The following is a 12,285-nucleotide window of genomic DNA, read 5'->3' as shown; positions in this document are numbered from 1 at the left end:
TATACTAATTGATGGAGGTCAAGTAACATAAATAAAAATTATTTTGGTTCATGATCTCAAGAAACCACATAATGCTGAATATCTTCCATGTAATGCAGCGACAGAGTAGTTGCAGCTGTACTTCTACAATCGACAAGCAATACAGAATCTATTCACAAAATGCATACACATCACTAGCATCACTAGCATCTTTTAAGATACAGTATACAAATTCAAGTGAAGCCTTGATTCCTGTGAATGGGACAGTATAGTGTTGGAAATACAAATGCACAGCGTACAAACACGTTCCATTTTGTATAAGCTATCGTAAAGAGGAAGACATAAAACCCTCAAAACGAGAAAAGGCACCATGTGTTTTAATGCACATATTAAATGCTTCACTTCGTCTAGCTAACGTATTCTTGAACTTGTACTTTTAGGCAAGAACCAACCACCTCATTCCTATGAAAGTTTTATGGATCCCTGTGGATTTCAGATTTCTGATTAATGGTTTAACTGAGGCCCTAATTGCCACTTTGGATTGAGTGTGTGACAACCTTGGATCACATTGTGCCCATGTGGCTTGATTCCAGAGAACCCCTGATTTTCAAAGGACCTACTGAAGGTTAAATAATGTTGCTGGAAGAGGGTGGAAGACAAAGTCAGGATTTTAGTCATGGGAAAAAACTCCCTACTCTAGAAGTGGTCACTGTATCCAACAGCACTGAACAATTTCTCTCTTTGGGGAGTTGGTTAAGCTGCAGCTTTGGAGGTCCTTTTCATAGTGTTCAGCCCTAGGTATAATACAGGATGCCATTAATCATATTTATGGATCACCTCTAGCAGGACTGGGATAAAAGTGGTGTATCTATCCTACCCTTCCTTGGTTTGAGATCATCAGCATAAGATCAGGTATCTTAAGTGTGCTGATGATTGCTATATATTTTGATTCTTGACAAACCAAGTGATGCTACTGAACTTAATAAAACTTGAGTAGCTATGGGATTTTCCCCCACACACACACAAAAATGGGAATTTTCCACTAGTTCTGGGTGAGGTTGCATTGCTCCAGACATAATTGGTGTGCAAGTCTGGGATTTCTCCTAGACTTTCAACTTCTGCTCAATCAAGAGCCTTTGTACAAATACATCGTGTGCATCATTTGCACTCATACCTGGACCAGGAGGCCCTTAAGATAGTCACTCATGCTTTGGTCACCTTGTATTTGCACTACTGCAAATACATTAATCTTTGTTAATGTGCCTTTGTTCACTTGGTGCCTCAGCCACTTTTGAACATTTCTGTAAGAAAGCCATATCACCCCTAGTATTTATTTATTTATTTATTTATTTTATTGTATTTATATGCCGCCCTTTCCCGGAGGACTCAGGGCGGTTTACAGGGCAATTAAAAAGCAAAATACAAAAGTTAAAAAACCAAGTTTTTAAAAAAATAAATTTATCCCTGCATAAGTAAAAAACCCAGTTAAAATAAAATTAATCCTCAGCCTGGGCCAGAGCGCTCGAAGAGCCAGGTCTTCAGGCCCCGGCGGAATGAACGGAGGTCGGGGGCAGTCCTAAGCTCCACTGGAAGCTGGTTCCAAAGGGCAGGCGCCCCCACTGAGAAGGCCCTATCCCTGGGTGTCGTCCGCCGGCAATCTCTTACCGGTGACACCCTGAGAAGACCCTCCCTGTGGGAGCGCACTGGACGAAGGGAACTTGATGCCGGCAGCAGGTGTTCCCTCAGATATCCCTCAGATATAAATACACACTCCTAAAGACATTTCTCTTTTTCCTCAGAAAAATGTAAGTTAGGGGATGAAGACAGTAAGAGATAATGGCTGCCTCATATCGTTAAATTTCCACTGGGAATATATGTTTCATAGGACTGCCCTTTCTCAGACAGGGTTCTTCCTTGCAAGGTTTGCAGATTTGTTCTTATAGCAATTAGCGAGAGACACCAAATTCATTCCATTCTTAATTCTCAAATCACAATTTTTTTCTTTTTCTTTAAAAAAAGATGGAAAATGAGCATCTTTAACCAGTCTTTAACTAGTCTTTAACCAATGTAATCCTTGCCGGTCACTTTGTAGATGTTAATATTTTCAGCCTCATTCCTAAAGACGAGTTTTATGTTGAAGTGCACAGGGAGCAGAGTCTCAAAAAACAGCACTGTACTATGTTCCTCTCTCATTTTTGAAGACAGATAGATAGTCGATTGAGCGCCACATAAATGCTGGAGAGTTCTTATCAGAAGTGGGTAAGTGTCCTGGAGATAGACAATATCTGCACCCAGGATGAGGTCATAATTTTGAGGAAAGTCCTTGTGGTCCAGACCCCATGATAGAGCACAAACCCTGGTTCGTGCCATGCATTGTCCAGGCAAATTCTGATGGACGTTCTCCTCTATCTGCTTCAAAGCTACAGGAAGATCTGTGATGGTTACGTGACCTCCTGGAAAGAAAAAGGAAGGGAACTCTGAGCAACAAAAAGCTTTCAAGGATTCAGGCCACAGATATTATGCACAAAAGCACAGCCTTGGTGTCCATCTGTTCTCCTTGACTCAACCCTAGCCTTTAAAGGAAGGAATACAGACAAATGTCATCATAAACTTCAATGATTCTATGCATAATATACCAATATGCAACCACGAGACAGGGTGGCATATAAATGTAATAAAAAAGCACAGATAATTTTTCACTTACAACAGTTCATTTAGTGATCGTTCAAAGTTACAACAGCACTGAAAAAAGTGACCAATGACCATTTTTCACACAATCGTTGGGATATAGTCAGGGTGATCAAAATTCAGACACTTAACAGCTTAACATATTTATGACAGTTGTGGTGTCCCAGCATCATGTGATCTCCTTTTGCGACCTTTTGATGAACAAAGTCAATGGGGAAGCCAGATTCACTTAACAACCACATTGTTAACAACTGCAGTGATTCACTTAACAGTTGTGGCAAGCAAGGTCATAAAATGGGGAAAAATTCGCTTAACAAATGTCTCACTTAGTAAAAGAAATTTGGGGCTCGATTTTGGTCATAAGTTGAGGACTACCTGTAAAGGGGAAGAAAACAAAGATATCCTGCTTAGCAATGAAAAGTTTGGGCTCAATTGTTTTCGTAAATTGAAGACTACTGTATTCTTCCCCACCCTTGCCTGTAGTTAATTCAACATACCAAGAAGTGAAGCGAGGATTCCCACAACACCAGTCCCAGCACCCAGCTCTATCACTTTCTTGCCCTGAAAGTTCATCTTCTTTGCTTCAAAATATTCACAGAGGGTTAGAGCCTTAAAAAACATGAGGGAATAGCATTTCAGAATGAAATATTCAAACAAAAAATTAATAGATCAGTGCACGTATATAAATTCATTTTGTTTCACAGACTTCTTCTGATGAGGATACCATGTCTTTTATTCTACAAGCTTTTTGTTTCCAAGAGGCAACATTTTAGCATTTGTTTTGAGGTGCTTTGCAGCCAATTATTTTTACATAAATATATTCCCTTCCATGTCATCCTTCCGTTCCACCACCCTGGTTTCACACACATCACAAGTTATTACTTGCAAAATTTATTTCTCTGTCAAATTCTGAGAAACAGTGGTTTCCCAGAATACCTGAAACCCTGAGGGGTCAATTGGAAAATGGGAGATCTTTTCCAGGCACATCTGGGTGGCCACTGTATAATACAGAATGCTGGATGAGATAGGGTCTTAATCTAATCCAGGGGTGCAGGCTGGGGAAATCTGGAATTTGAAGTCCATTGGTATTAAAGTTGCCAAGGTTGGACATCCCTGGTTTATTCCAGCCAGACCTCTATTCAACCCTGGCTTAGAGGAACAGTTAATCTGACTTGATGTCTTTGTTCATCCGTTTCTTGTGGCTCTTCTAGGTGCTCCTTCATCTAAAGTGGTCACATCAGAGTTCATATCTAGAATGTAACATATCTAGGAAAAATTCTATTTACCACAAAATATTCTACATTGGATTGATCTTTTTATAGTTTTTTTCTTCAAGTAAAAATATTATGATTCCTTGATGTTTATATTTTTCTAAATGAGTAAGAACACCTTATGTGTTCTTTATAACTAAACATAACTTGTACAAGGTTACATACAATACAATTAATATCTTCCTCTAGCCCTTTCTCTTATTGTTCTTATGCAATTGCCTCCTCTTTCATATATTCATCCTGCCCTTGCTGTTTATCCAAAGAAGACATTCTTTCCTCCCTTTGGCACTTTTATCTCAACTTACCCCTAGGTACCCCACTGCTGTCTGCAGGTAACCATGATAATGAAAAAATAGCAGCACACATAAATTAATGCCACAGTATAAACATCACTGTTTTGTTCATGCACTTTGACATTAGATCCACATATGTAACTCACTGGATTTGTGTCATGACATTGCTACACATTTCAGCCCCTCTCTATTGTACTCCCCCTGCAAACACCCATGATGCATCTTTATCTGAGATATCCTTTATCCTTAGACCTTCAGAGTAGTGATATGCTTAACTCAGAGATGCTAATATGACCATTAAATTATAAATACATAAAGAAGTTAAGCAAATTTGATACAAGGCTCGACTTTTTATTATTCATTATAATGGACTGTGCTGATTCAGAAGTTATTTTAGCATTTTGACTTTTTGTTTTTATGTTTACTTTGATTTTAAGTCTCAATCAAATAGAATAGTGTTATGAAAATACTTGCACAAACATATTAAATTGTTCTGGATCATCACATGCCAAGCACACGTCTTATATGACATAAAATCGAGACGCAGATCTGAATATGCATTGAGAAATGAGGCAAATGATATACCAAAATACATTAAGCAGCCCTAAAGAAACTGGTACAATTATGTTCGTTTCTTCTTGTAGTGAATTTTCATATTATTTGTATTTTCCATGTATTAACGCTTGCAACAATCCAGCTTCCAAGCTAAGCCAAATGAGGAAAAGAGGTGCCAAAGGGAGCTAAATATGTGCATGTAAAGGGTGCCAAATCCTTATTGTCCCCTTTAAAACCAGATCACTCCGTGTATTTACTGTAATGAAATGGGAACACAAAAGCTTCAATATTCGTAATGTTTCTTTGTTGTTAAGGCGTTGCTGGGGGTTTTGTTGAAACAAACCAACGACTCCCCGGTATGATCGTAAATTGTTATGACTTTAAACCGCCCAAACTTTCTTTGTTATGCCAATTACTTATATAGGCATAAAAGATCTGCTCGAACCAGCCGTGCTAGTTACAGTCTTAACGATCTCGACCATTAAAGGAGAATATTTGTAGCTCAGGGATGAAAATGAGGAGTCAGTCCTTGGTGCTCCTGAAGCTGTTTTCTTGCAGACGTTTAACAACCCAGCTCGGAGAACACCCAAGGATCCCTTCGATCTCGACCGTCCCAGGCGGGACTTGCGCTCACCGCCTCCCAGACCGGAGCAGCCACTCCCAGCCGCGCCCCGTGGTACTGTAGGATGCTCAGCTCGTGCCCACAGAGCCGGTACCGGGTCTGCACAGGAAAAGCATCAGCAAACAACTCCAGTTCCTGCGGAAACACCGACTGTAAACCCGCTTCCACGTCGCCTTCCAATGCCAGGAGCGCCGCCATCTTTCCAACTTTTTCTTTGGGGCGGGGCGGGGGGTGGGTGGGGAAGGCGACTAGCATAGAACGATCCGGGAAACAGCGGCGTACCCTATTCTGATTGGACAAGGAGGGACAGCGCCTCTGATAGCTATTGGATCCCATTGGGAAAAAGGGGAGGGAGTTTAATCTTACTCAGTTTCTCCACGTGATTTGGTCTTGTGGCGGCTTGACTGCTTTGATTCCGCTCCGAATGAGGCGCACCCAGCAAGTGTTCCTAGGTTTAGACATCGCGAAGATTTAATCTCAGGGCTAACCAAGTCCGGGCTATAAAACATGCAGGCGAATATTAGATGGGAACGAAAGATCTTGCCGTTCTGCGGAATCAAGAATACTTATTACGTCCAATACTATGGTCTCTAATGGAGGAAAATATTTCCACACTTTGATAGTAGTGGCTAACGAATCTTGACACCTGTAACTTTTTCTTCTTAACAAGTGAGATCAAAGTAAAACCCTCGGCTACTGAAAACGAGGAAGTCGTTATTCAAAATGCAACACTTACCTTCGCTTTCCAGGGAACAATAACATTTACTTCATAGATAGGATCGTGCAGCGTATTACGTCCCGGGATGCCTTTTTCTTTTATTGAAAAACGGGACTGTTTTTATATTTGGTACCCGCAGAAATTCTTACAGTCATAGTGACCAGCAATAAGATTAGAATGCATTTTATTTTTCTGTAAAATAGTCTGATGCTATGCAAACATTTGAGAGGGAAATTCAAATAGTCACTGTATGCAAGAAGCTTGATGCAGCTGTGAATTGCAAAAACACTTGTCCAAAAATATCCATCAGTGGTGACCCCTGCCAAAATGCTAGGTTTGGGTAGTTTGCTAGTCCAAATAATCTCATTGAATACTTCTCACTTAATTCACTGTAACAAGTGTGTGTAAAATCACAGCCTTTACTCACGATTACAGTAACTGAGCTGGACCCAAAATGTAATACAAATGTTTTCCGAATGATTGCTAAACATCATGGCTCTCACTATAACAGAGAGGCAGAATAGAAATCCAGCTAATAAACAGTAACAAATTTATAAATCATAGCAAAACAAGGACAGTTTTCTGTCCTCCCAAGTGTTGCTTTCATTAATGCAGATTTTCTTCTTGGCAAATGTAATAGTTTATCCATTATACTACTACATGTGCTGTATTAGGCAACCTATAATTTAAGGCATGGCAATAGTTCACAAAAACAGACACTTACCTTTAGTCCCCAACCTCCTATTTGCTTATTTTTCATGCAATTTCTGGCTTGGAGCCTGCTGAAGCACCCTACCATTGGCAACTCTGCTCTCTAGCGTCATTCTATACGCTTGACTAGTAAAATAATAACGCTGGTGCTAGCTGATTTATGAGCCAGCTCCCAAAGGATCAGAAGGACACTCCATGTTCCCTGACCCATCTCTGTTAGCTTCACAAGACTGGAAGTTTAAGAACAGGGAAAGAAAGCTATTCCCACATTCATACAAAGTCACCTGTTTGCTGAATGCTGAGCTTGGAGAGGTGCGGTTAGCTCTTGACGCATATCACAGTTAAAGGTTATCTTTGCAAGACTTTCAGTCAGAGAAGATGCTCTTGTTTGGCTGGCCTAGTTACAGCATTAAATGGAAACCAACATAGAGTTAAAGATTAAAAGGCCCAGTGAATCCTTGGTATATTTCCATTCTTTTTGTTTAATTTTCAGGGATTTCAAGGCACTTGTTTTTATTGTCAGATTTTAAAAATCCATGTCTTTACTATTTGCCAGAAGGAGAAAAAAAGGTTTTGCTTAGAGATATGTTGCTGTTTTGAATTTGTGTTTGCTAACATTCTTCCAACTCCACCCCTCATTCTCTTTTCTTAAAAAAAACAATCTCTAGATGATAAAAATAATTAAAATAATTATGATAACAGCCAGATGCTAAATGTATACCTGCAATGGCTATTGAAACCATCAGACATGTTTTACTATATTGTTCATTTTATGCTGTTCATTTGGGGTAACAAAACTTTTTAATTAAATGGTTAACTGCACCTTTAACCAAGTTCAAGGTCATTATGATCAGGTTTATTTACAACTCTTTATTTTCAGACTCAGGTGATCCTTCCCCCCCCAGCGTATGACAAATTCTGTTAAGTAATGTGTAAGAGATACAGCAGTTTAACGTGCTTATCTACTTAATCAATTTTATATATTCAGTTGTTTTTTTATGAACTGGGCATTGATGTAATAAAGAATCTTTAGTCTGTAATAACCTAACTGACAATCTTCTATAATACTAATAATTTGTTCTACAAAATTATTAGAGCTGAAAAGTAGAGATTGGACTAATTCTATTGCTATGGCTGGGCTTGGTTGCAGAGTATAGTGAAATTGCTATAGGTCAGGGCTTTTCAACCAGTGGTATGGGTACCACCTGTGGTACATTGGCACCTGGCAGGTGGTACGCAACCATTCTGGGGGAGCGGAATGAGCTGAACCGGTGGCAGCACTGCACAAGCCTGAGCGAGAGATGGCTGGAGCTGCAGGGCTGTCAAGGCTCAGTGGAAACGCCAGGTTCAGTGCCAGGCTCCAGCTGGAGCTCGGGGCTGATTCCAGTGCTTCTGCTGAGCCCAGAAGAAGCGCCGATCAGCTGGAATGTTGCAGCATCTCCAGGGTCTTGTGATTTACATTCAGATGCTTAGCAACTGATTCATATTTATGACGGTCACAGTGTCCCAGGGTCATGTGAAGTGACAAAAATCTGCTGCAACCACCCAGCAGACGGGGGGAATAAAAACCGAATATCCACCCCACCCCACCCCCACTGCCAATCCTCAACAGAAATGCTCACAACAATGAAAACTTCAGACAGGAGGAAGAGCGCCGCCGGGCAGGCAGGCAGGTGTCTTGCTCGGCTATGGCTTGGGGGGCACTTTTTTCAGTGCCATTGTAACTTTGAACAGTCACTAAGCGAACCGTTGTAAGTCGAGGACTACCTGTACTTCATCACTTTTTTCCTTTTTCCTTTTTTTGTTTTTGTTTTGGGTCATCAAGTTTTTGACACCTTGCTAGGCGACTGGTGGTACTCGGATGTTGCCATATCCTAAAAGTGGTACAATGGGTGAAAAGGTTGAAAAGCCCTGCTATAGGTGATGTGTAGGAGGCCCTATTTTGGATATGATCAAGCCAAAACAACTCTGATACAACACATTCTGGACACTGAAAGATAACAAGACAAGTCTCTCCTGCCTAAGAATGTTAAGCAATCAATCTTGTATTTTCAGACTGGCAAGACGCTTAGATTATAACATGATATTAAAACTGAGAAGAGCTTTAACACCGGCTCAGTTTAATCTTCTGTCAACTATCCTGGAAGACAGATATAAAAAAAATGTCCATATGCTGCTCGGTTATGTCCACAGATACCATAGAATGTATCATTCACGTTTTATTATGTTGCTGCTTTCATAAAGATATTACAATTAATTTTAAGTTCCCATAGCTAATAAAAGATCCAAGCATTCTGATACCTTCTATATAGATTTTTTTTTACTCATTAGGTAAGACTATCTTCTTCAGAATTAATATTGGGGTGATTTGTCTATAAAATTATAGCCTTGAAAAGGTAAATGGATGAAAGCAAGCAATAATAAAAACAACTAAGTTTCTGGGTGGTTGTAGGAAAAAGGAAAGATGTTTCAAATTAAGATCCTCTCTCTGATCATTCATCCACGTCTCTTAACAGAGTAATAGGCTGTCAGCTGTACAGATATGATTACTCTTTAACTACTGTCCTTTTAGTTTCCTGTTGGAGTAGCCAACCATTCATCCATCTTTGTCAATGTGCGTCAAAGCCACAGGTCATTGTGATGTTCTGAAGTAAATCTTGAACAGTTAACTCTCTGAAGATGATTTCCTAGCTGATATACCATGAAATGAGCTGGAGGCTCATAACACATTTATTAAGAGAGTACTACTTAGTTTCATGGTATGGGGGTTTTAGCATCCCATTACGTTGCAAATTCTGCTGATGGTCCATTGACGTGTTTTGCAAGCCAATTCTTTGAAAATAACACACAATATTCAAAAGTTTTAATGGTGTGTTTGTGTGTTTCTTTTTTTTTAGACTGGGTGCATTGCAAGCAGTTCTCCAGGTGCTGCTGCAAAATGACCAATGATGAGGAATGGTAGAAGATATAGTACAGTAAGACCTAGGAGGATGTAAAGTATGAATCCATGATGGACTACAGCAGAGGTCCCCAACCTTTTGGCCACCAGGGACCGGTAGCGTGGAGAGAGGTTTTTCCACAGACCGGAAAGTGTGTGATTTTGTGTGCTGCCTGCATCCCACAAATGCGGCTTTGCTTGTTTGTGTGGACCAGTTGCTGGCATGCCACGGCCCGGTCCTGGTCCAGGGCCTGGGGGTTTGAGGACCCCCTGGACTACAGAACATAGCTACAGAGATAATTTTTGTGAGCCATCACAATCTGAAAACCAAAGCTTAAGCTAGGATAAACATTGGTCTCTGCTGACAAAGTCCTGCTGATAATGTTAAATGATTATGCTTACTGTGATTATGGTGTTAATTGAAATAGTACCATCTCTATACCTACACCCATAAAAATACCATTGTGGTAACAATGTTCTTGAAATAAATGCATGGCACTCCACCAAAATGAGAACATTGGTGTCTTATCATCAGGATCTTCAGTCTAGACAGCAATATCAAAGACATGAGAAGGAAACATGCTTTGGCTTACAGGCCCCAAATATGGAATCGAGAGGTTTCTATCAAAAGATTCGCTGAACAGGTGAATCTCGAATACCTGCTTGAACAAAATAAGAGTCAGCCTCAGAGATATGCTGAGAGGCGGCACCATACTTGAAAGCCAACAAGGACAGAGACATTTCAGGGACAGGAAAGCTTCAAATGAGTTCCACTGTATGAATGAAAGGATGTGTTAAGTAGGGAGAACAGGATGGCTTGAATGGAACAGAATGGAATGGAATACAAGGTAAGGGCAAAAAGCTTCTGGAAATGCCTGGGCAGCCAGTATAAGAACTGACTAAAAGCCATCATGTGGTAGAACTGACAAGAGGTGAAAGTTGCCATAATGGAGAGGGGAACTGAGAGAAACAAGAAAAAAAACTGCACATCGAAACAGCTTCCTTCCTAACAGATCTATCTGTTAGCTGGGCTGCTTTACCAGTCCAAGTGATAAACCTGCATTCCGAAACAGGCTAGAAAAGAGATGCAGATAAAGAGGAATTTATACGACACATTGAAAATTGCTTATCCTCTACTCCATCAGCTTGTCAAAATGACCTGTTTTTAGACCCAGAGTCAATGGACTTCTCCTTACTTGAGAAAGTGGCAGAACTATGGATTTCCAAATGAATGTGTACGGCAAGGGAGGGCAGACCTGGCAAGAAACAGCCACAGTGTCAACGCTGCTAACATCTGTTGGAACCATGACACACAGCTAGCAACACCCAGAAATATCCCACGAAGGACACAACGTGGCACTTCCCCAATGTCGTAAAAATATAAAGTGCAGTACTTGGAAATCCTACTGGAAAGGAGGGAACGTGGAAACGGAGCATGGGAAAGAAAGTAGGCATCTTCCGGGCTAGACAGAAAAGACAAACCATGGCCAAATCAAGGCGTTGAAGTCTGTGTGTTGCAATTAGTGCTCCTAGGCGACCATCAAATCCAAGAGGAAGAAGCAGGAGAAGCAGAACCCTTTTTCTTTCTGTCTTCTTTTCTTTTGGCCACCTTCCCCTTTCCCCTGCTTGGCTCATCTGCTTACAATTTATTGAGCTACAATCCACTGTAGACATTCATGTTTCATAGCAGAAAGAAATAACGAGTGAAGTGGTAAGTGACTAAGAGGGAGCCTGGTCCGGAGGGTAGATTACCACCCCTATTCATTCCTCCCCCCTCTAGCTTTTGTTCCCTCTTTTTATGGCCTCTTACATTCCAACACGATGACTGCTTGTGTTTCTTCCACAGCGCATGGTGCATCCTGTATGGCAGCTTCCATCATCACTGGGACCAGGCTCATAGCTGCATTGGCCCTGGCATTGGACCAGGCCCTGCATTGGACCAGGCCCTAAGACTGCAACTGGCTGCTTGAACCCACCAGACAATGTTCCCTCAGTACTTCCCTCTGTATGGCGATAGCTCTTAGACTTATATACCGCTTCACAGTGCTTTACAGCCCTCTCTAAGTGGTTTACATATTGCCCCCGACAATCTGGGTCCTCATTTTACCAACCTGGGAAGGACGGAAGGCTGAGTCAACCTTGAGTTGGTCAAGATCGAACTACTGAACTACAGGCAGCTGGCAGGCAGCAGAAGTAGCCTGCAGTACTGCATTATAACCACTGCGCCATCATGGCTTAGCTGAGATGGGCAGCAATAGAAATTGAATGATCGAGTAAATAAATCAATAAAATCACTGGGTGGTAGAGAGGGAGTGTAGTCTGACTGGACTCTCATTCGGCCTGACAAGCAGGTTGAAGCAAGATGAAATTTCCTCCTCCTGTTCTCCGATTGTGTTTCTGTGTAGATTAAAAAGCTCACGATTTCAAGCCAAGATTTGGGTTTTCTGAAGAAGTCTGATTCTTTTCCAAATTTGCCTTGTGTAAGAGGCATTTTCTCTGAAGAATATGTT

At 41.0% G+C, this 12,285-nt stretch overlaps 1 protein-coding gene across 1 annotated transcript; it reads right to left on the bottom strand.

Moving 5' to 3' along the window:
• Positions 1–245: 245 nt before the first annotated feature.
• Positions 246–5,606, bottom strand: EEF1AKMT3 (EEF1A lysine methyltransferase 3; the record flags this gene model as incomplete). The annotated part of the gene is made up of 3 exons (XM_083353438.1): positions 246–2,432; positions 3,165–3,276; positions 5,421–5,606. The coding sequence occupies 3 exons, from the start codon at positions 5,604–5,606 to the stop codon at positions 2,038–2,040; spliced, it is 693 nt and encodes a 230-aa protein (XP_083209564.1). The 3' UTR covers positions 246–2,037.
• Between the last annotated feature and the right edge of the window lie 6,679 nt (positions 5,607–12,285).

The sequence above is a fragment of the Vipera ursinii genome (assembly GCF_947247035.1).
Source record: "Vipera ursinii genome assembly, chromosome: 2".
Lineage (NCBI taxonomy): Eukaryota > Metazoa > Chordata > Lepidosauria > Squamata > Viperidae > Vipera > Vipera ursinii.
Note: the sequence above shows the minus strand (reverse complement) of the source record. Positions and strands in the feature narration are given on the sequence as shown.